We start from the raw sequence: 24,007 nt of genomic DNA, 5'->3' as shown, positions 1-24,007 counted from the left end.
GTCTTGTTGGAAGGTAAACCTTCGGCCCAGTCTGAGGTCCTGAGCACTCTGGAGAAGGTTTTCGTCCAGGATATCCCTGTACTTGGCCACATTAATCTTTGCCTCGATTGTAACCAGTTGTCCTGTCCCTGCAGCTGAAAAACACCCCCACAGCATGATGCTGCCACCACCATGCTTCACTGTTGGGATTGTATTGGACAGGTGATGAGCAGTGCCTGGTTTTCTCCACACGAAGCTTAGAATTAAGGCCAAAAAGTTCTATCTTGGTCTCATCAGACCAGAGAATCTTATTTCTCACCATCTTGGAGTCCTTCAGGTGTTTTTTTTTAGCAAACTCCATGCGGGCTTTCATGTGTCTTGCACTGAGGAGAGGCTTTCGTCGGGCCACTCTGCCATAAAGCCCCGACTGGTGGAGGGCTGCAGTGATGGTTGACTTTCTACAACTTTCTCCCATCTCCCGACTGCATCTCTGGAGCTCAGCCACAGTGACCTTTGGGTTCTTCTTTACCTCTCTCGCCAAGGCTCTTTCCCCCCCCCCCCCCCCCCGATAGCTCAGTTTGGCCGGATGGCCAGCTCTAGGAAGGGTTCTGGTCGTCCCAAACGTCTTCCATTTAAGGATTATCAAGGCCACTGTGCTCTTAGGAACCTTAAATGCAGCAGAAATTTTCTGTAACCTTGGCCAAATCTGTGCCTTTCCACAATTCTGTCTCGGAGCTCTTCAAGCAGTTCCTTTGACCTTATGATTCTCATTTGCACTGACATGCACTGTGAGCTGTAAGGTCTTATATAGACAGGTGTGTGGCTTTCCTAATCAAGTCCAATCAGTATAATCAAACACAGCTGGACTCAAATGAAGGTGTAGAACCAGCTCAAGGATGATCAGAAGATATGGACAGCACCTGAGTTAAATATATGAGTGTCACAGCAAAGGGTCTGAATACTTAGGACCATGTGATATTTCAGTTTTTCTTTTTTAATAAATCTGCAAAAATGTCAACAATTCTGTGTTTTTCTGTCAATATGGGGTGCTGTGTGTACATTAATGAGGAAAAAAATGAACTTAAATGATTTTAGCAAATGGCTGCACTATAACAAAGAGTGAACAATTTAAGGGGGTCTGAATACTTTCCGTCCCCACTGTATATTTACTTATTTTAAAATTATTTTTTTCAGTTGCTTCCTTGTTTCTGGCCTAGGCCAAAACGAATGTCATACATCCCAGGAGTCTTCATTGGCATTTTTTTCTTCCATCTGAAGGAGGCTAAGCACACCTTTCTGCCTGCATGCCTGAACTAAGTGCAGATGGATTCCAGGGAGTAAATGCTACACGAATCATCTGCCCTTACTCAAAATGCCAATGCCTAGAAATGCTGGGGGGGGGGGGGGGGGGGGGGGGGGGGGGGGGGGGGGGGGGGGGTCAAAGTGATTTCTCAACAAAATAAAGCATGGACACATGGATGGATGGGCCAGTTTGCTTTGATTATTAAAAACAAGTTAAAAATCATTTTCAGTTTGTGGTGCTCATATACGGTTTTGTTGTACTTTAAAAGTGAACTTTGGACAGAAAAAAAAGAAAGGAGAGGCTACCATTTAATATAGTTATGCATTCATTAACTATCATTACAAAAATTTTCATTACAGATAGTATAAGATTGTCAATCTGTTTTTATATTTGATTCCTGTAATCCAATTCACCTTGGGGAGGCAGAACTAAGCTATCCAGATTCTATTGCATAGACTGATGAAAAAGCGATGTTCCTTAACCACCCCGACCTCAGCTAACTGGAAGTACCTAAAATATAGTGTAAAATAGTAATTAATGGTAATTAATTACAACAGGAAGAGAGGGAACAGAATCTCTGGTCCTAACACTCTTACCTATGGATATGTAGTATAATGATAGTAAGGCATATATGATGATGTTCATGGCGGTAGGAGATAATAAGGGGTGAGTATAGCATTCCCATAATTCTTTTATTTCCCCCTTTTTTGCACTGCTTTCTTTTGCTGACACTTGGATGGCTTCCACATGTTTTTTTCAACTGTCCCTTCACTTTATTCCCACACCTTATCCTCCATTTTGTGGTCTTCCAATACACTATCCACTATACACCCATATAACTTTATATATTACAGCTACCCTTGGGTTCGTATTTTACACTACAATGTTGGAAGAGGGACTCTCTTGCTACCTATTCCTCTATGTTTTTCCTGGTTGCCCCGCCTTGCCACCGGCTGGTTACCTCCTCAGCTCCCGGGGGGATGCTATACTCACCCCTTATTATCTTCTACCACCATGAACATCATCATATATGCCCTACTATCATTATACTACATATCCATAGGTAAGAGTGTTAGGACCAGAGACTCTGTTCCCTCTCTTCCTGTTGTAATTACCATTAATTACTATTTTACACTATATTTTAGGTACTTCCAGTTAGCTGCTCCTGATGAGTGGACAAACTTCCACAAAACGAGTCAAGCATTTACATTTGATGGCATGTCACAGCAATCATGCATCTACCATGGGCATTTAAATATCTAAGTCATCAATTTTATTTTTAATACAATATTGACTATATATACACACATGTTGGGTGTAATGTTGCTGCTACTACCATTTATCATATGCTACAGTGTTTAATATACTTACTACTATGTTATTATTATTATTAATGTGATTTAATTATCATGTTTTATTTACTCTGTACCATACCATACCATATTGGATTGAATGTGTTTATCATCTATTGCACTTTGCTCTCATGAGGTATCAATACATTTATTTTACCTATATTTGATGACTCAGCCTTCCCTAGTGTTGTGTTTCACATAAAGTCCCAACTTCCCCATCTCCCCCTGGTTCCCCTCTCTTCTCATATACATAGGGTTGGAGACCTGTGTACTGGATGGTCATGGTCTCATATAAAGTCCCAACATTTTTTCTCTTTTCGAGTGTACACATTTACTTTAACTAGGTTAGAGAAAAGCATGGTCATCTCTATTTGCAACAAGCAGTAGACGTTAGTTGTTAGGCCTGAAGACGGGGCGCATGCTCCACCTTGGCAACCCCTCACATCCCGGAAGTGACGTCTGGAATAGTCGTCCTTGCATTCCACAGCCCCAGGAAGCGCCAGAATCCACCGGCTGCGTCCATCAGAGCCTACAGCCGCTTATGACTATCCACACAAGCTGCTCCATGGGGGGGAACCCTGCAGTGCCATATGCCGATTTACACTCTACCTTTGTAAGCAATTGTCTGTAGGTTTTCTATTACATCATTGAACTGCTATGCTCAGATTGGTGCTCGTGTTCTCTCCTAGCCCACTTCCCAATCCAAGTTGCTTCTTACTTGCCCACTGAGCTGCCACAGAGTGTACCAGCCAACGGATTTAATGGAGTTTATAGACATTCTATTGTGTTTTTTATTTGTTCATTTGGATATTGTTTTTAAAAACTTTCCAGTTTGGTCAGGTATTATTAGCCACAGCACCCCTGTGACACGCTGGCTTTCACTTTGCGCCAAATATCTACCACTTTTTGACACGTTAGTTGTTCACTGTGCTGCTCCTATGCACGCTATAAATTCCATAGTCCATATTTCCTAGTCCATCTCACAAGTTAGCAAGACAGGTTGGCTTCTATGTTCTTACTGTACATACAGTGGGATCATGGAGAACAAACATAGGTACCCTCTAACAGTAAATTGAATCACATTATTAGCAAAATAAATAAATAAATTGGAGGAGGCTGAGAGCAAAAGGGACTTTTTTTTGTTAAGAATACATACTTGAATAGCTTTTTTCCCCCCCCTTTTTAAATGAGAATTTAGGGTCATTAACCACTGCTGCCTCCTTCCAACTGCTGCTTGCCAATAAAGTTTGAAATAAGCATATAAAAGTCCAAATGACTCATTAAACCATGCACAGCACATGCATGTTTTGCCCAAATTTGTACTGAAATGTATAATTTAGGAGTTTTCCTTTACCATCGTAACTTATTCCCTAAAGGAAGGATAGCAGAACAAAATGCCAGCCCATAATTAAACCTTTTTCCTGCCAGATAGCCTGCAATCAATCAAATGGCGTAGAAAACTGCTTTCACTGATAGAGATGGATGACTGCTGAGCATTTCTCTGAATATCCCGCAGAAATGTAACAATTTATAGAGAAGACAAATATGATCTTTTAGCTCCAGCCACACATGCCAACATTTCTAACTGAAGAGTTGATATGGACTAAAGTGTAATCAAAGAACCCCTCATAGATAGAATGAAAAAAAAAAAAAAAAAAAAACTTCAGTTAGACCACACCCCCTTTTTTGGATTGGGAACTTGGCTCAGACATTTTTATGGAGATGTGAATATATTTTGCTAGCAATTGTCTGAAAAGATATTTCATGGTCTATAATTCCAAGACGAATGTCTTATGTCATGAGCTTTCATTGATGGGATATTGGTGCGGTTACTGTTCAGTGTGGGGCTGTTCTCTCCTGACACGGACAGCCACATGAGGCTACAAAAGGGGCTTTAGGCAACATTAGGATTTGGTTAGCTTCAGTTACATCATATTAACCCATCTTTAAAGCTGAATTCTAGTTTTATGGATACTTTTTGCATTGTTATTTCTTTCCAGTTTGCATAAGCATGGCTGATCCCCATAAAAGCTGGAAGTCACAGTAGAGGGCACCACTAACTACGGCGATCACTCCAGGGTCCCGTGCTGAGCGCCAATCACTCTAGTAGTGGTGCCTACTACAGTGATTTCTAGGTTTCCACGGGTATCAGCCTGCTATGGAACATGCTTAGTTACATTGGTTCAAGCTATAACAATGTAACTATGCAAAAATATCCATACCTGGAAGTCAGCTTTAAACGTATTGCTGTAAATGAAAGCAGTAAGTACCTGAAGGTGACTTGCTATTATAAGCCTCTTGCAATTTCCTGTACAGCTGAGAATGGGAGACAGAAAAACAGCACCAGGAGCCAATCAGCTGTACTCGTGTGCCAAAAATGGACATGCATACTGGAGAGAGCAGAGTGACAAAGAGATGAACTCATCAGACTCCCACTTCACTTTTACTGGTGCATTCGCAGGCCTTCTATCCTGCCAGACAGGGCTGTGTAAAACAGTTTCATTGTATAAATTCATCTATGTGTATATATAGCCTTTTGTCTGGAGTTCAACTTTAAGAAATTAAGGATAATGGCTCCTTGGGGTTAAAGCGGGGGTCCACCTATCTATCGGTTTTTTTTTTGGAGTTCATTCACAAACTTTTCTTCTCATGATTATCTACTCACATGTTCTGTGTAATAAGTCCGCCTGTGTCCGATTTCGTTGTAAAGAATAACTTATAAAATTCACTGAAGGCGGTTTCCATCTTCATTGTGGGCATTTGAAGCCCACAAGCATGTATTTCCTGGATGCGGTGAATGCTGTGCTCCCAGCATTCACCAAGATGTTGTGATGACGCTGTTGCACAATGCATGCTGGGAAGCCTGAGACTAGCTCTCAGGGGACTGTGGGAGGTCTGGGAGAGGCTAGAAACACGCCCACTCCCATGGGAGGAAAACCAGGAAGCGCTAAGAAGATTAGAAAAAAAAGGTAATTACGGCGATTTAAATTTTTTTACACAGCATGTCAGCATCTAGGCAAGGAAGAGAATGCATAGAGATAATGTTTAAAATTTGGGTGGAACCCCGCTTTAAGTGCTAAAACAAATTTGGTCATTAGGACAGCCATTCTCAACCAGGGCTTCATGAAGCCTTAGGGTTCTGAGGTTGCTACGAGTTCCTTAAAGCAGAGTTCCACTCAAAAGTGGAACTTCCGCTTATCAGTCACCTCCCCCTCTCAGGTGCCACATTTGGCACCTTTCAAGGGGGAGGGGGGACTGGGACCTGTTTTTGAAAGGTACCATTCCCAACTTCCGGGAGACGGGCCCCCTCCTCTCTCCACCGCCAGACTAATTAGAAAGTGCAGCGAGCTTCGTGCATGTGCAGTAGGGAACCGGCTGTGAAGCCGAAAGGCTTCACTGCTGGGTTCCCTTACCAGGAATGGCGGTGGCTGCACCCGACAGCCGATCCAAAGATCAGCTGGGGCGCCAACATCGCGGGGGTCCCTGGACAGGTAAGTGTCCATATATTAAACATCAGCAGCTGCGTGTGTGTGTGTGTGTGTGTGTGTGTGTGTGTGTGTGTGTGTGTGTGTGTGTGTGTGTGTGTGTGTGTGTGTGTGTGTGTGTGAATCGGGGGGCGGAACACCCCTTTAAACTGGGGTTAATTGACCTCCCATTTGATGGGCTAAATCCTTGCCACCAATGAATTTTTAGCCTTCAGTAATGGTGCCATTCTGACCAACATAATATAGGGGGGCATTCTTTCCACTAACAATGTAAGGGGCATTTTCCCCACTGACTACCAATTAATTGATTTTAGCATAAGTTCCCAGAGACCTACAAAGTACTTCAACAGTTCAATAGGATAGTTTATGGTTAGGAAATCTGAGGAACACTTTTTTCCAGAGGCAAATGGCCTGCACTTAGAGTAACTGTGCAAACCACAAAATAAACAAACTGTAATATGTACCGCAAATTCTATATAATCAGTAAGGTCAAGACTAGCACATACACTGTGCTTTTATTATATGGCACTAAGATCTTCAAATAAGAAGCTCTGCCAATGCTCCCGTTCTGTTAAAAAGCAAGACATATTATATTATGCTTTTTTAATTTGTTATAATTGCCCAAAAATCACTTTCTTTAACAGTGAAACGTTATATTCCTATTCTGTGTACACAGCAACTGACCACAGTGTGTAATCAGGATTTCCTATGGCATATTGCTGCTCTTTACATGGTAACAAAATAAAGCCAATACAGTTTTAAACTTGCAACTTCTTGGATAAAAGCTCACATCTGGTCATTTCATTAATGAACCACAAAACCATCCTTGATCATGAACAGGCACAGCGACTTTGCAGTCAACTAATTTCTATGAGAACAGTGTCATTAGACATTTGAGTTTTTATGGGAAAAAATTATAGCAAATGCCTAAATGAGCAGTAGACTAAACGCAACTAGAAACACTTGCACTAATGTGTAGAAGACTGAAACCTCATACACACAATAAGATTATTGGAAGTTGATGGTCTTTTTATTTTGGTAATCTCCTATCAAAATTGCATCAAGGTTACTGAAATTACAAAAATTTATGCACGACAGAATACAACTTCAGAAGTGATGTAATGTATTGTAATGTATTCTGTTTCTGAGCATGCGTGGTCTTGGTCTTCCAATTTTTATGGACAATGACTGTACTGATTAAGCTAAAAAATTGTAGAAGAAACATTTTAGTGTTTGTCCATTCGGATAATTTTGTATGAACTGTCGTGATTGGCTCTCGAAAAGCTGTGTACTAGAGCTGCACGATTAACCATTAAAAAAAACCTGCGATCTCGATTCAACCCCCCTCACGATCTCTATGTAGCATTTCCCTGATTTATTCATGTAACAAGTGCAGAGTTCTCTGCACAGTTAGCTGTCAAAGCAAAAAAAAAAGGCAGCCTGCCAAGTTTTTTACAACATTATCAGCCCTGGGAGATAACTGAAACATTGTAACATTTAGTTCTTTTAGAGAACAAAGGGATGAACTTCGGTCTGTAAAGGAGGTCAGTTCAACCACTTAAAGACTAAACCTTTTTCTGACACTTGTTGCTTACAAGTTAAAGTCAGTATTTTTTGCTAGAAAATTACTTAGCACCTCCAAGCATTTTATATAGCAGAGACCCTAGAGAATAAAATGGCGGTTGTTGCAATATTTTATGTCACACTGTATTTGGAAAAAATACACTCCAATGAATTAAAAAAAAAAAAACAAACAAAAAAAAAAACTGAACAGTAAAGTTAGCCCAAATTTTCTGTATACATGTGAAAGATGTTACACCGCGAGAATCTTGATCTTTAGTGTAAGAAAAAAAAAAATCACGATCCTCATTTTTGCCAGATACGTGCAGCTCTGTGTACCACTGATCAGATTATCATACGATTGCCTAGAAAGCGGTATTTTAGTCCAACTTACTGATCGTGTGTACTAGGCATAAGGATGGATATCTGCAATGGCCCACAAAAGATATTGTAGGCCATACAAAATGACTCCTCAGTCCTAATGTACAGGAGGGTTAAATGTAAACCAGAAAATTAATGATGTGCACCTCTACTGAAAGCCATCATCTCCCTTATCTCTGTGTACTGATAGAAATAAAGAAAAACCTGCAGTCTGTAATTGTAACATGCATTAGAGTTACCTGGGAGACCAGGAGTCACTTATTCATATTCTGGTGCAGCTGAGCAAGCAACATAGTACAGCCTGGATCATAAAATGTATGCTTTTTGCAGAGATTATAATGTAAAATTATATATATATATATATATATATATATATATATATATATATATATATATATATATATATATATATATATATATATATATATATATATATATATAGAGAGAGAGATAGATAGATAGATAGATAGATAGATAGATAGATGAGATAGATAGATGAGATAGATAGATGAGATAGATAGATGAGATAGATTATATTTTATATATATATATATTATATATATATATATATATATATATATATATATATATATATATATATATATATATATATATATATAAGCATTTGCACATATGTATAAATTTACACAAGATTTATCTGTTTCTCATCTGCCGTTTTTTTCCAGCAGGTAATTCAAGGATTACGTTTACTCAAACCTCATCCGGATGTGTATTAGACATGTAATTAATGACAGTATAATATAATTACTTTAGTACTGGCTTGACACCTCGTGGGCCAAATTACACACAAACGATGTCTCATTATTACTCAGGGAATATTCAGGGCTATGTGCATAAGATGTAATTATAAAAAAAAAAAAAATGAATCGTCTTACTTATTCACTGACTTTTAGTTTATGTATGGGTAAGTTAGTGTTTCAGCTATTTAGGACATCAATCAGAGATGGCATCAGAATAAAGCTTTATAATAGAGATACTCAAATGACAAAGTAACCTCTCCAAGTTGCACCCACAATCAGCAGGTGCCATGCAGGACTCCTGCAGACTTATCGGTGTATCTGTCTGCTCATACCTTATACGGGCAGGTAGATAGACGCACACAGGACAGGAAGAGACAATGAACTACCTAGAGCACGCAGTGCTCTGGTAGTTCATTGTGAACTACAAGCCAACATCGTCAAAGAATGTTGGTACTTCTAGTTTCCCATTCACAGAATAAATAAATGACGCAGCCCGCACAGCCAGGTTTTTTTTTTTAAATAGTGACAGCGAGTGCTTGCTGTCACTAGAGGCAGCGGAGCTGGCAGCAACTGCAGGATTGGGAACATGTTACATGTTCCACCCTAAAAACATGTTCCTAAGATTAACTTATCCTTTAAAGCTTTCCAGTTTTACATTTCATATTTTACCATTAAGTAACATTAACATTGCTTTATGGTACAACAGTATACACAATTCACCACTGTTGACAGGCATGTGACATACGTTAACTCTTACCTTCACTACCTCTGGGGTCTGCCGAATTGACAAAGTGGGCACAGAGTCTTTGACTTGGTTTTGGTTACTTGGAGAGGGCAATGGGCTCTGAGGTACAATAGTTTCTTGAAGAATTTGCATTACTTCCTTTTGTTTTGACAGGGTTCCTCTACCTGATCGCCAGTCTACCAGCTCCTGGGCAAAGTCCTCAATGCTGCCCAAAATACGTGACAAAAGGTTGTCATCATCCTCAGATTTATCTGTAGTACCTCCCTTGGCTTGTGCTGATGAAGCAATTTGTAAATTGTGCTCCTCAGTAGAGTCTGATAATTGCGCTCTAGAGGAAGCAGTTGAGGAAAGTGGTGGGTTTTTTAAAGTATTCTCAATTTTCTGAGAAAAACGCTCCAAGTCCAAAAGTAGCTTGTCAATTTCCTCATGATCGCTGCTCCTACCTACTTTAGGTGGCATACCTGTGTTGCTTTTATACTGGGGTATGACTGTTCTAGCACTCCCATGACTAGGAGAATGAGATGAACTGCTGGACAATTTCAAAGTCATCTCTATGGGATGCTGCGCATCAGCTGTTTTCTGAGAAAGCAGACTTTCACTTGACCAGCGTCTGCTCTCCGACAATGCTGGTAAATTTGGAGCACTTGGTGACCTTTTTTGGTAACCAATAGAAGATTGAGAATCCGAATCCTCTTCAATAAAAAGTTTTTCAGCTGAACTCCTAGGCAGCTTTTCCCCAGAATGTGGCTGTGCTGGGGGCATGGTTTGCTGAGAAAACGAATGATAATTTTTTAAAGAACTTGCCTGGATTTGTCGGTTGCCTCTTTGCCAAGTTTTTGCAGGCAGCGGAGGGGCAACTTCTGAAATAGTTTTTACTGAGCCATCATTAGCATTGGTGCTTTGTGCCACTGGATCTTGTTTTTCACTAGAAGATGAAGAAATAGCTTTTAGTGAAGGAGGTGACTGAACGACATCTTCATATTTAGGAGGCTGTTCATGACCATAAATAGGTGAAAATGGATGCTGCTGTAAACTATTTAGGCTTTTTACAAGTTCAGCTAGATCACTAGGTTCAGTTCGTCCTTGTTCCATTTCAAAGGGAAGCTTTTTCAGATAGGAGGATAGTCTTGCCATTACATTCATATAAATAATTTCAGGATTTGGAAAATGGTCAGCACCTTTTCCCTCACCCATGTTACTGCTGTTCCCTCCCACAGATCTATTTTTGATGCACTGCTTGATTATATTGGTACATATTCTTTAGATCTTCAGAACATTTGAGTAGAATGTCCAAGCACATTTTTATGTCTTCTCCAGATCCAGAACCATCAAGTTTGTGCTTTTTCAGGATCTGGTTTATGAGATTTTCTTCTGATAGTCCTTGTAGATATAATGTGGCCATGCTGTTAATGCTCTGTTCCAAAGATGTACCATGTGGCAATAATGTTTTTTCCTCCGATACCTGTAACAAACCAAGGGGAGGGCAGTTCTCATTGTTGCCAAACTGACCAAATATAAAGTCATAGTCAGCCGACCTTCTACCAAAGGACTCAGGACGGACTTTGCGTCCTTTCCTGAAGTTGACATGCTGGCTTGGAGCATTTTTTAGCTTTTCGAAAGAAAATTCCTTGGCTTTTCCACTGGCAAGATTTATGGCTTCACCCGTTATGTCTTTCAGGCTGCTGGTACTCTGAATAATCGAGGCTTTTTTAACCCGAGGGTTTAAGTGAGTATAGTCCTCACCACATATCGCACTTTCTGCAACTGTGCTTTTATTTGAAACCTCCCCGGCATGGCTCGAAGTTGTCTCTGGAGCTTTTAGAAGTTCTGAACACATAGTGTGATGGGCCACCAGACACTGGACCCCAAATCTATGAGCCTGGCAAGCACCAGGGCAATAATGAACTACATTCTGCAGTCGATTGTCCAATACAACATTGTTGTAACATGTGATTTTACTCACAACCACCTTGTAAGGTGCCGCCATGAGGAAAATAAATAAATAAATAGGCGTAAATAGAAAGTCAGGCTTAACAGCTTTTAGTGCCCATCCTGTAGTTTAGGTACTCAATTTCCCCCCAAAAAAATTTAACAGCTTATGAACCTTATCCAGGTAAGAAAAGTGATCAAGTTTTAAAAACCTGCTTTTCTAAAAATCGCCAGCTGATAAACCAGTCATGACCCACAGGTATGAATAAAAAATAATAAAAACAGAAGTGCAGAACAAAAATACACGCGCACAGAGAATAAATAGAACTGCCAAGGCAACAATTCACAGAGTAAGCCAGCGGGTGGTGTCACTTTCCAGTCGAGGTTGATGAGATGGAGGATGAAAGATGTACTAGTTCATCTCTGTATCTTTTCTGAAAACTGTAAAACACAGCATCTTATTTCATTTGTCTTTACGTGTAACCACACGGGGCTCCAGGTGAATATATAGGAACTTCCTTGCAAAAACATTGCAGCACCTGAATTAAAAAAAAAAAAAAATTGCCAAAACTTTTGTAATTGAATGTTTTATAGAAATAATCTATACAGTGATTTCTCTTCTTAAAACGCAGTTATAAAGGAGGGACTTCAACATAGCTTGTCAGACGTTTAGCATAACTACCTGGGAAGGAAAAGAAGAAAAGTATTAAACATAGCAAACTGCAGAAAAATAACTACAATAATACTGCAACATGAGTTTTAATGCATTTATAATGCTGCAACAGAAGCACGCAGTTTTGAGAGGGCCTCAGGGCCACAAAACACCAATCTGTCATACCTGGCTTAAAGAATAATTCCCGGCATCAGCATGTTATACATAAATGCATTGGTCCATCGCGGACCAATGTAGTTATGTATATGACATACCTGGCTGATGCCCCTTGAAGCTGGAAATCACTAAAGTAGACACCCCTACTCCAGTGATCTCCACTTTCTGCTGGGCCCTGTGCTGAGCGGCTGGCCTGATGAATTGTTAATACAGTAGATTGGCCGCTCAGCACTGGTGCCATTCAGAGAATGCTTTGCATTTTCTGAACGAATGCAAAGCATTCTCTGATTGGATGGGATGAGAGCGTGACACCACCGCCCCACATCTCCAATTTGTGAGAACGTTTTGCATTCATTCAGAAAACACAAAGCATTTTCTGAATGGTAATGTGTGTGAAAATTTCACGCCAAGTATAAGTGTAGACTGTTGCACTTTTACCACTCCTTGGATACAAGGAGATGATGGAAAAAATGTGAAAATATAAAAGGTTGCGCTGTCTCAAGCAAAAAAAAAAAAAACTCTTTAGCAAAAAATTATAACAAACATAGTATCAACTGGAAATAAAGAGTTCAATAAATAAGTGTCCATGTGTATCAAAAATTATTCCATCTGTGTTCCACCAACTGGATGTGCTATCCACCAATCCCAGTGATAATAATCTTCTGAATGGTGCCCTTGCCGAGCAGCTGACCTCCTGTATTCACAATAAAGGGGAGCAACATCTACTTCAATGATTTCCAGCTTATAGCGGCATCAGCCAGGTATAGGATATACAGTCGATATACTGTATACATATATCAAAACTGGACCAGTGCAGCTATGTATAACATATCAATGCCTGGAATTATTCTTTAAAGTGTATTTCAGGCCAAAAACATTTTACTAGTTTTGGATAGGGTGCGGACGGATTAGAACCAGTGTTGAATTTTTGCTGCCCTCTGTTAGAGAGATTCATCCTCACTTCCTGTCCCGCTAACAATTTCACCACATGGGAAATGAGTAAAAAATATACAATAAAGGACAAAGACAGAAAAAAAAAAATTCTGACAAGGGATTTTGACTTTCTCTAATTTACTAAAGGAAAGCATTTCTACTGTTGGTATTTCTGTAGGAGAGTTCAGCCCTGTGCACACTGGGGGAGGGGGTTTAATTAAAAGAGAAGTACAGTATTTATTTTTTTAAGACTCATACTTAACTAGGTGGATGCAGCATAAGTCCGATGCTGTATCTGTCCCCCGCTGGCTCTAAGACTGAGAACTGAGTGACCAAACACCACTGATCACTTGGTTCTCAGAGCTCCGTGAGCAGAGAGTTGGTGACTTTCAGTTACTGCTTTCTGCTCTGCCCACACACACACACTGGAGCACTGGGCTGTGGAGGGGTGGGAGCGGCTGGCTCAGGCTCTCATCGGCTCACTGAGAGGCTGAGCCAGGTGCCGGTCCAGGGTTGCAGGCGGATCCGGACCATACTGTCGCGATCTTGCCCCAGCCTGGACTGGCTCTGTGACATCAGCTGACAGTGGGCTTCAGCCCGCTGTCTGCTGAAAACAGGTCACAGGAGTGCAGAACAAACTGCACTACTGTGATCCACAGGTAAAGTACAGCTAAATGAGGTTTGGCTGTACTTCTCCTTTAAGCTTTGACACATAAAACCTGGAAACAGATTGGTTTCTCTGCAGAGCTGAACCAGATTTTGCACATTTCATTTCAGTTTTAGTAAATCTTCCCTAAAGTGTTAAGTCTCCATTCACAAAACTCTGGCATTTACATGCAAGTGGATAGCACAAGGGACCGCTCAAGTTCCACTGGCAGCAGCCTGTAAACTATACGAGATGCCAACATCTGCACCTTAGTGATACTTGCATTTAGGGCAGTATGTGCCCAGGGATGAATGCTTGAAAACGCAGACTTCTTCAGTTCTGAGCATTCACCCCTGAGTGTGTACCGCCCCAAACATAAGTACCACTGCACTGATTAGCTGCAGCAGCAATCCACCTCTCAAGAGTTTGACAAGCTGTCAACAGCTGAGCTGAACAATGCACCTATACCTTCCACCCACAGATAACGTCAGAGCCTCTTGTGCTGTGGCTAAAAGCCCAGGGTGCATGGGGCCCAACCTCCAATTCTTGTCTGGTTAAAGTGTTTATTACACCAGCATTTCATATTCCTGATATGTGCCTGCTGTATCATGTTATTGTATGAAAAAGTATCTTGCTCTCTTGGTATTGCTTCCTTCGTGTGAAATCCCTGGTGTTCCTGCCAGTCCCTCTGCTTTCCTATTAAAATCTGACCACACTAGGCAGGAGAACACACTGTGGTCAGTTCACTACCCTGTTTCCCTGAAAATAAGACCTAGCTTGATTGTCAGTGATGGCTGCAATATAAGCCCTACCCCCCAAATAAGCCCTACCCTGTTTCCCCGAAAATAAGCCCTACCCTGAAAATAAGACCTACAAGGACTTTAACTAGCGCTTATTTGGGGGGTAGGGCTTATATTGCAGCCATCACCGACAATCACGCTAGGTCTTATTTTCGGGGAAACAGGGTAACTGTGGCGGGAACTCAGGCTGCTCTCCTCCAATGATCAGACTGTACTGACATACCCCCCCTGCAAAGCCATTCACTGGGAAGCTCAGTGTGCTGCTGCTTCTCCTCTCCCAGGAGCTGAGAACAGAGAGAATCTGATCACTTATAAAAATGGGAAAAAGTATTTATATTTTTTTTCTTTTTTATATCAAACACAAATGTTTTGTCTTTCATTTTAGTTTTAAACTGAATGGGTTGTTTTACAAGGTGATCGTTTACAATCACTAAAGCTGGATACACATTATGCAATGTTCTTTCGATATTTTTCCTTTAGTATTACCAAAACCATATAATATGAGGTCAAACCTAAACACTTTCAATTTGTATGCAATCAGGCAGGTCCTTGCACCACATAGTTGAAGGTAAATCTAAAGGAAATTGAACTAAAGTTGTATAGTGTGTATCCAGCTTTAGTGTGGTCAAGGGTAATTCTCTATAATGTAGCCCTGGATAGCAATAAAAACCTGACTGGTGTTCCAACCCTTCTCCATTTCAATGAAATTGAACAAACAATGGAAAGACACATGCAGGCTTATTCAAAAAGTAGAATGTGAGAACGGCAATAAACCAAAAGCACCTAATTTGATTTGATCTTTTATTAAATTACTTTAGTTTAGTAACATCGGGACCCTAACAGGGCAAAAAGTTGAGCAATCCTGGGTTTAAAGCAACAAAAAACCCATCATTTTTATAAGTCAACCCCCTAAGTCCTTTTCAGATACAATCGTCACATCTCCTAGCACCAAGGGCCCATGCTAATCTCCCCTGGCGGATCGATCTTAAAGGAAGTACAGCATATTTGTGTTGGATCATGTAAGCCAACTGCCACCATTAACTTTTAACACATGCTAATGTTAGAGGTAGCTTCACCTGCTTCCACCGGCACAAACATACATGCTTGGGTTAGCCTATAAAATCAATACATCTTCAGATGGCCTGAGCATATAACTGCTCTCCAAAGTCTAGCTTTACAATGAGTAGGATCACCTAACACGCTATAGAATTTGCGCAGACTGCTATTTATGAATGACAACCTGCACGTGTGCAATACTCTGCATGGACGTGTGACCAGTTCTCCCCCCTTGAAATACCGACCTGCCCATATCAGCCGTCCACAAGGGTGCTTTAAATCACTTCTTGTCCAGATCAGCGCACACACTAAGCAGACAAACAGCTGAAATAACTGCAGGATGCTAGCCACTTTACATTTGCTCACAGGATAAATACCATTACTTTTATTTACTCTGAAATCATTTCAAGTTTAAAAAGGAAAATCCCGACCGGGAGCTTTTCTAACCGCTAGCAACAAATTAGAAGATAAACATTTGGAAATGTTCTTAGCGTGTAACCGAGATAGAGCCTTCTAGCTTTTCTGCCTGGTAAACCATGTTGTTAGAAGATTGAATTTGAATCTTTCTAATTATTTTCTTTAACTGGCCTTTTCAATGCAAATGCCACACATTTTTATTTCTTGTGTAACTCCACTTTTGTTAAGAAAAAAAACATTCCCCTCTGGGTGATCTATGTACATTGCAAGGATTATAACAACCTTTGCTGCAGATTCCTACCTTTTATTATTCTGAAGAAATCACTGTGTGTTCGTCTGTGTCTCTTGGCTGAGTGAGTCTAATAGGAGTGGTTTCATAATTATCAGTCAGCTGTGGCAGCTGCAGAGCACTAATGAGGAAATCTGCTGGGCCTGCATCCTGTTAGGCGTGTTTTTATTGGACATATCTCACCAAAAATGAAATTTTTGTTGCAGGGAATGCCTGAAATCTGACTTGTATCTTAGGCAGACTTCTGGGAAAATCAGTGAGCCAATCATACAAGTAGGAAATGTTTCTGGGGAGTGGTCAGTACACATTCTGTGTACAGAACTGTAGCCATATTGCTTTACATTTATAGAAAATTACATTGGCTGCAGATTGAAAAGGAAAGGTAATTTTTATTAACATTCAATTACATTATGACTTGTGTTGCAATTGTATACACTATATTATTTGCTAATTTTTTTTCCCCACGAAAGTGGAGTTACCCTTTAAAGCATCAATTCATCCAAAGCTGAAATTTAGGTTTCTACTGGGTTAAATGCCCACTTAACTATTTAGAGCCCTTTCACACTGAGGCGGTTTGCAGGCGCTATAAATAGCGCCTGCAAACCGTCCTGAAAGTGCCGCTGCTTTGTCTCCAGTGTGAAAGCCCCGAGGGCTTTCACACTGTAGCGGTGCGCTAGCAGGATGGTAAAAAAAGTCCTGCTAGCAGCATCTTTGGAACAGTGAAGGAACGGTGTATATACTGCTCCTGCCCATTGAATTCAATGGGGCACCACGGCTATACCGCCGGCAAAGCGCCTCTGCTTTGCGGTGGTTTTAAACCCTTTCTCGGCCGCTAGCAGGGGTAAAACCACCCCGCTAGCGGCCGAATACAGACGGTAAAGCACCGCTAACAATAGCGGAGCTTTACCGCCAATGCCTCCCCCGCCCCAGTGTGAAAGGGGCCTTAGACTGGTCATACAGTCAGATTTTATGTAAATGTAAAAGATAATAATGGAAATATTGGCGCTCAAAAAAGATCCGCAGTCAAGTATAAATGAATTAGCAGCCAGCATACATTTTGTTGATTACAAAATAAAAAAGCATAAAAAGCCCATATGCAGCGCAAAAATAATAAATAAATGCAGTCCAAGACGTATGGTGAAAGGAAGAGATGAGACCCCCGTACCAGCTTCAGTGTGAACTGACAGCACATCACACCACTGTGTTTACATCTAGCCTCCTTACCAGAAGGTAGATCAAACAGGCATTGTAACAAGGATCAATAGAACATCTCCAAAATCCAACGACGAGTAGACTGCTCCACAACGTGATCAACCAGTGGAATGGCTCACTTCAAAATCAGAAATCATTGGACAAAACTCCAGGAAGTAATCCAATCACACACCACTTGTTAGAATCGCCAATCACGCTGAATAAACCCGCATGGCAAAGATAAAGAAGCGCATAGTGAAGTACATTTAAACAGGTTAAAACGTTTATTAAGACTGTACTTACAAAAAGGTCGGTAAAAAACGAGCATTAATGTACAAATTTTCAAAAGGTGTGGTGGCTCATAACGTGCTTGTGTCTCCAGGGAACTTTCTAACGCGTTTCGACTAATAGGACATTGCCAGGGACGTGGCCTGACACAAGCACGCCTCTTTATCTAACAACCGGAATTATCAATCGGATATTGACAGTCAGAACTTTCGTTAACTGGACATGGACAGCCGGAACGGTTAGTCAGATGTGTTCCAAAAGCCGGAAATAGAATACAAACCAAAACAAGCTGCATCGGGAAGTGGGTGGCCGGACCTAGCCAAACACCCTCCAACAACCTGATACAATTGAAAGGGCGGCACAGTGGTGCAGTGGTAGCACTCTCGCCTAGCAGTAAGAAGGGTCACTGGTTCAAATCCCAACCACGACACTACCTGCTTGGAGTTTGCATGTTCTCCCTGTGCCTGCGTGGGTTTCCTCCGGGTACTCCGGTTTCCTCCCACACTCCAAAGACATGCTGGTAGGTTAATTGGATCCTGTCTAAATTGTCCCTAGTATGTATGAATGTGAGTTAGGGACCTTAGATTGTAAGCCCCTTGAGGGTAGGGACTGATGTGAATGTACAATGTATATGTAAAGTGCTGCGTAAATTGACAGCGCTATATAAGTACCTGAAATAAATAAATAAATAAATAAATAAAATTGGCCCGTTGTTATAATGCTGGATGATAAAAGATACATAATTTCTATTACTAGCATATCTCATATAAACCACCATCCAAGCCTCACAGCATACATACTATGTGCATATAAAAAAAAAACATTACACTTAAAATAAGTCCTTATATCTAAATCCAATGTCCAGCTGGTAAAAATGCCTCCACCTAGTGGACAAAAGACATAATACATGTTAAACGATTTTAGCACTGCATATGAAATTAAGATTTTATTTAAAGCCCAAATCTGGGCAAAAAAAAAATATCCCTTGCCCTGCACTGGACACGGGGATGCTCCACTCGAGGGACAGTCCACTGCTGAATTGTGATGAGGGGGGGGATAACACCTGCCAGAGGAGCAGAGGATCAGGTAAGTAAAACAGTTTCTCCACTATCCTCAAACTAAACGAGCAAAAAACCTTGCAGTGCAGACAGCTCCACTGCAAGAGATACATTTTTATCTGCCGGGAGTTGGGCTTTAACACATTTGATTTGTTCAATCAGTGAAATTTACCAATTTATGTAGATGTCTCCACTTAAAATCTGCACATCCTATTTAATCCCAGGGCTTGCTGCCATTTCTTGTGTGATTGGCCCTAGGTACTCATGTATAGTTACGCCTTTCCTTTCTGTTCCCATTAAGAAGGGAGAATGATTGGTCAGCATACAAAAGTTTTAGAGATGTTAGGAATTTTTTGAAAGCGAGAATGATTGTGTCCCGAACATCATTTTGGGGACAGGACATGGCCATTTGCATCCTTCCTTGACCATGGTCATTAGCACAAAACACTGTATGTGGTCTTAAAGCGGTAGTAAAATGCTGTTTTGTTTTTTTTCCTGCAATCCTGCAAGGCAATGCCATAATGTTCAAGTATACCTTAAAACTAAGCCCTCCAGCGGCACGCTGCCACAGCTGAAGACGATTCCATCTTTACCGGATACGCGAACTCCGGCTGTGTGAGTGGCTGGAGCCGCGATGATGTCACTCCCACACATGCGCGCAGGAGCTGCTGTTCACAGCACAGGACTCTGAAGGCAAGGGTACCCACACCCAAGTCCATATTACAGTTCTAAGCAATGCTCCCAATTGTAACTAAGGGAGAATGGCTGGTAATCAGGTCTGTTTCAATGATATATTACGGAACAAAAGCAGAACTCTCTTTGGTAATTGAATTACATATAACATAACTATACAGCAGTGGTCTCCAAACTGCAGGCCCTTTGCTTGCATTTATCCGGCCCTTGGGCCACTATTCCTCCCACTGATATCAATGATGAGGCACCATTCTCTCTGCTGACTGACATCAACAAAGGGACATAATTCCTCCCACTGACTCCCAATGATGGAACATTGTTTTTCCCCATTGATCTAAATGATGGAACATTTTATCTCCCACTGATCCCAACAATAGGCCACAAATACCTCCACCGACACTAATGACAGGGAACTATTCCTTCCACTGACACTAATGATGGGGCACAATTATTATTATTATTTTTACTCCCACTGAGTAGGTCTGAGGCATTGTTTACGCTCACTGATGCTGGGGTATTTTCTACTCCCACTGGCATCAGTCAGACTGCCCCCTCTATGTTCTGAAGGACAGTAAACTGGCCCTTTATTTAGGAGGCTTGGAGACCCCTGCTATGCAAAAGAAGATTCAATTGGACAGCTGGCACACGTTTAACATTACAAGTGAATAGAAGGCAGGTCACTGACTATAGCTATAAGATTGACTAGATTTACAATTTTAAAGCGATAGTAAACCCCGCTTGGTTATTTTTACTTACAGGTAAGCCTATAATAAGGCTTACCTGTAGGTAAATGAATATCTCCTAAACATGCACCGTTTAGGAGATATTCACCCTGGATGCAGCCAGTTACGTCATTGGCGCATGCGCTCTGAAGGTCCAGCATACCTTGTTGGACCTTCAGAGCTTCGTGCCGGAATGGAGGGCTCCCTTGGGCATGTGCGGAAGTGATGTCCTTGTGGCTCCACCCAATCACATTGCCGGAGCGCGTGAACCCAGAAGAAAAACTGGGGGAAGATATCAGCCCTCTCAGCAGTGACAGTACAGCGCTGGAGGGTTTTGTTCCAAGGTGAGTATTTCATACTAGCACATTATGCCATTGCCTTGCAGGTTTTTTTTTTTTTTTTACAACCACTTTAAGCTTCTTCTTCCATAACATCCTCTAGGGATTCCCCTATCAAATACGAAACACTGGGAAATGTTATAGGGCAGTAAAAGTGCAAATCATCCAACTTTATAAAACACACAGAAACAGAGTTTCCGTTTATGCCAGACAAACCCCTGAAAATGTTTTTATTGAACGTTATACATTAGAACAGCTTACAGTAAGGAATGCTCTGCTTTTTCCTATGTTGGGCTGGTAGTAGTTTAATTTTTGTTTTGGGGCCATTCAAGGTAAAGTAACAGTGTCTGCTGCTATTATTCCCCCCAGCAAGTTCTACTTACCAATCCATGCTCCTTTACTAATCCCTTGCTTCATCAGAGCCACACTGTTCTATCAGAGTAAGGGTTCTAGGCATAGGGAACATGTGACTCTCCACCACCCCATGTGACAGGGTCTGTGTGTCAAATTGTCAGGCCCAAACACTGTTTAGTGGCCAAGGGTAGCGACATCATCCACTTGGAGAAGCTCAGACACCATCCAACACAGCAGCATTCATCGTGGAGGCAGTGAGGAAACACGGATGGGCAAGTAGAACGTTCTAGGGGTTGGGAATGTTACTTTGTCCTACATAAATTAAATTGCTAGTGTATTTAAAAAGGCAAAGAATTGTGTATTTACATTTAGTACATACAATTATCCAGGGAATATTTCTTGTTACTCTCACTACTTAAAAAAAAAAACAAACAGGTATTATCCACTTCCCGACCATAGACGTACTCGTATGTCGCTGGACTTTTGGTGGTTATACCGGGATGATGCCTTCAGCTACAGACATCTTCCCAGTACCCTTTTTTTTTTTTTTTTTTTTTTAGAGCCGACGGTCGTCTCTCTTGTAAGAGCAATCTTCGTGACTAAATAACCGCTGGACTGCTTTTACAAGCAGTGGGAAGGGACAACCCCCTCCTCCCATGGCTTGCACGGTCTCTCCTGTCCTGCCGGCTGGTCGGACAGCCGAACAAAGTCGGGATAGGCTTTGATCTGCTTTCCATTATGACATCACTTCTGGTTTACCTGGATGTCAACGTAGCCATTTAAATAAAAAAATCAAAAGCATTCAAAGACACTGACCTTGGTGTTTTGAATGCTTTTAAGTGCTTGGGAGGGATTTGGAGTCTCTACATAAAGAGTACCTGTCACACGCCTATTGCTGCCACAAGGATGTTTACATTCCCCGTGACAGCAATAAAAGTGATAAAAAAAAAGTAAAAGTAAAGCAACAGTATTAAAAAAAAAAAAAAAAATTACGTTATTTTATTGAAAGTGCCCCTGTCTCTGCGTGCAAAAAACAAACATGCGTCAGTCCTGCGCTCTCGCAAACAGCGATCGACCCACACATGGGCGCTATCACTGCGAACGGCAGATGGTGGGCAGTAATTCTAGCAATAGACTTCCTCTGTAAATCTAAAGTGGTAACCTGTAAAGGCTTTTAAAAGCGTTGCCTATAGATACTAAATGTTTTTGTTGTTTGTCACCGTTGCTTGGCGTGCGCAATTTTAAAGCGTGTCATGTTTGGTATCAGTTTACTCATTGTAACATCAGCTTTGTGTTTTTTTTTGCTTTGTAAAATATTAAAGTGTTTTCCCCAAAAAATTTAAATTAGAAAAACCCTGACGCAAATACCGTGTGACATGAAAAATTGCAAAACACCAATTTATTCTCTAGAGCCTCTGCTTTTTAAAAAATAATGTTTGGGGCTTCTAAGTAATTTTCTAGCAAAAGATACTGGATTGTTACATGTAAACAAAAAGTACGGGAAAAGGCCTGGTCTGGAAATGGTTATCCCAATTGTGTCAAAACCTGCATGTATGGTTGTCAATGTCACTTTACATAGAAATCAAAAGTCAGGGCAAATCATATAACAATGAAAAATGCCTCTTTCATAAACTCAACCTGATGATAAAAAGCCAAGGCTACCGTTAGGAAAGGAATCAAAGAGAAAACAAATGAACTAACAAGACAGCAGCTGACAGAAAGCCTGGAGGGACAGAAATATCGAAGGTCACCAAGTGCTCGACAAACTGCTACAGCCTCAGCAACCACTCCAGCTGGACAGCTGCACAATCTACTCATCCATTTCAGAAAAATACTGAAAAGGTTTTCTCAAAGAACACAAATACATGTTCTTACTAGTAGTGCCATATACAGGATGTTCTTATTAGAAAAGCAATAAGAGCAACCACTTGTAGGCATTCAGTCTGAAGTCTGGGAAATAAAGTAGCTGATTGGTTACTGCCCTTTGTTTATTGCGCATTGTCCTAATGAATAAGATGGTATGTGGTCTTTGCTGGGTATCAAATAAGATGTACTTTTATCTCATAGCTAATAAGCATATCAACTGCACAGTAGGGTTGAACTGCAAGTGTGTTCTAAAAGAAAATAGGGTCAGTAATGCAACCAAATCAAAATTTATTGCAACATCAAATTGGTGGGGGAAACAAGGATACTGTGCAGGAGCCCGATATCATCGGTTGATGAAGAGGACGTCGTTGGTTGTTAGGATTCAGGCTTTGTGTAACTATAAGGCAGGCTTGATCCACCCACTGCCTTGTATACAATTTTTGGGCAATTTTTAGTCATTTTGCCAAGGCACCCCTGAGGAAACCTAAAGGCACCCCAGGGTACCCGGGCACTCAGGTTGAAAAAGGCTGCTCTATGTATTTTTCCATGACTACTGACAAAGATTTTAGAGTGGGCCTTTCAATCAAGTGATGAAAAACATCAGACACTTATTTGGGGGGCTTGGAGCTTCAAAGAGACTTCTATTAAAAGTAGGGAAGAAGAATGGAATAATGGTGCCCACAGGAGTTAGGATAGGGGCAAAAAAAAAAAAAAAAAAAAAAAAAGAGTTGGTTCAAAACGTGTTGGTTCACAATATCTCCAGTACAAGATCTCCAACAGAAACTCTGCAACCTAAAAAGTAGGATCTGGGTGCCTCTATCATCATGAAGGGGAGTGCAGTGAGAGTGGAAGTGTTTAAGGCTGCTCTGGGGGGCACCACTTTCCCTCTTCCTTTGCCCCTACACCTGCCCCCCACAACTGAATGCCATGTTAATTAAAGGATAAGTTCACCTTCGGGAACATGTTACCTGCCTGCACCCACTGTCACAATCTAAAAAGATCCCAGCTGTGTGGGGCTCCACCCACGCGGCT

The 24,007-nt window shown here is 41.1% G+C and overlaps 1 protein-coding gene across 1 annotated transcript in view; it reads right to left on the bottom strand.

Moving 5' to 3' along the window:
* The window catches only part of PPP2R3A (protein phosphatase 2 regulatory subunit B''alpha), a 292,871-nt gene that overhangs the window by 107,981 nt on the left and 160,883 nt on the right, over positions 1 to 24,007 (bottom strand). Inside the window, 2 exon segments of the mRNA XM_073625480.1 lie at positions 9,579 to 10,820; positions 10,822 to 12,177. Of these exon segments, the coding sequence (XP_073481581.1) occupies positions 9,579 to 10,820; positions 10,822 to 11,553 (1,974 nt within the window). The 5' untranslated portion in view covers positions 11,554 to 12,177.

This window comes from Aquarana catesbeiana, linkage group LG04 (genome assembly GCF_042186555.1).
Source record: "Aquarana catesbeiana isolate 2022-GZ linkage group LG04, ASM4218655v1, whole genome shotgun sequence".
In the NCBI taxonomy this organism is placed as follows: domain Eukaryota; kingdom Metazoa; phylum Chordata; class Amphibia; order Anura; family Ranidae; genus Aquarana; species Aquarana catesbeiana.
The sequence above is the reverse complement of the archived record's forward strand: the minus strand, read 5'-3'. Positions and strand labels throughout refer to the sequence as shown.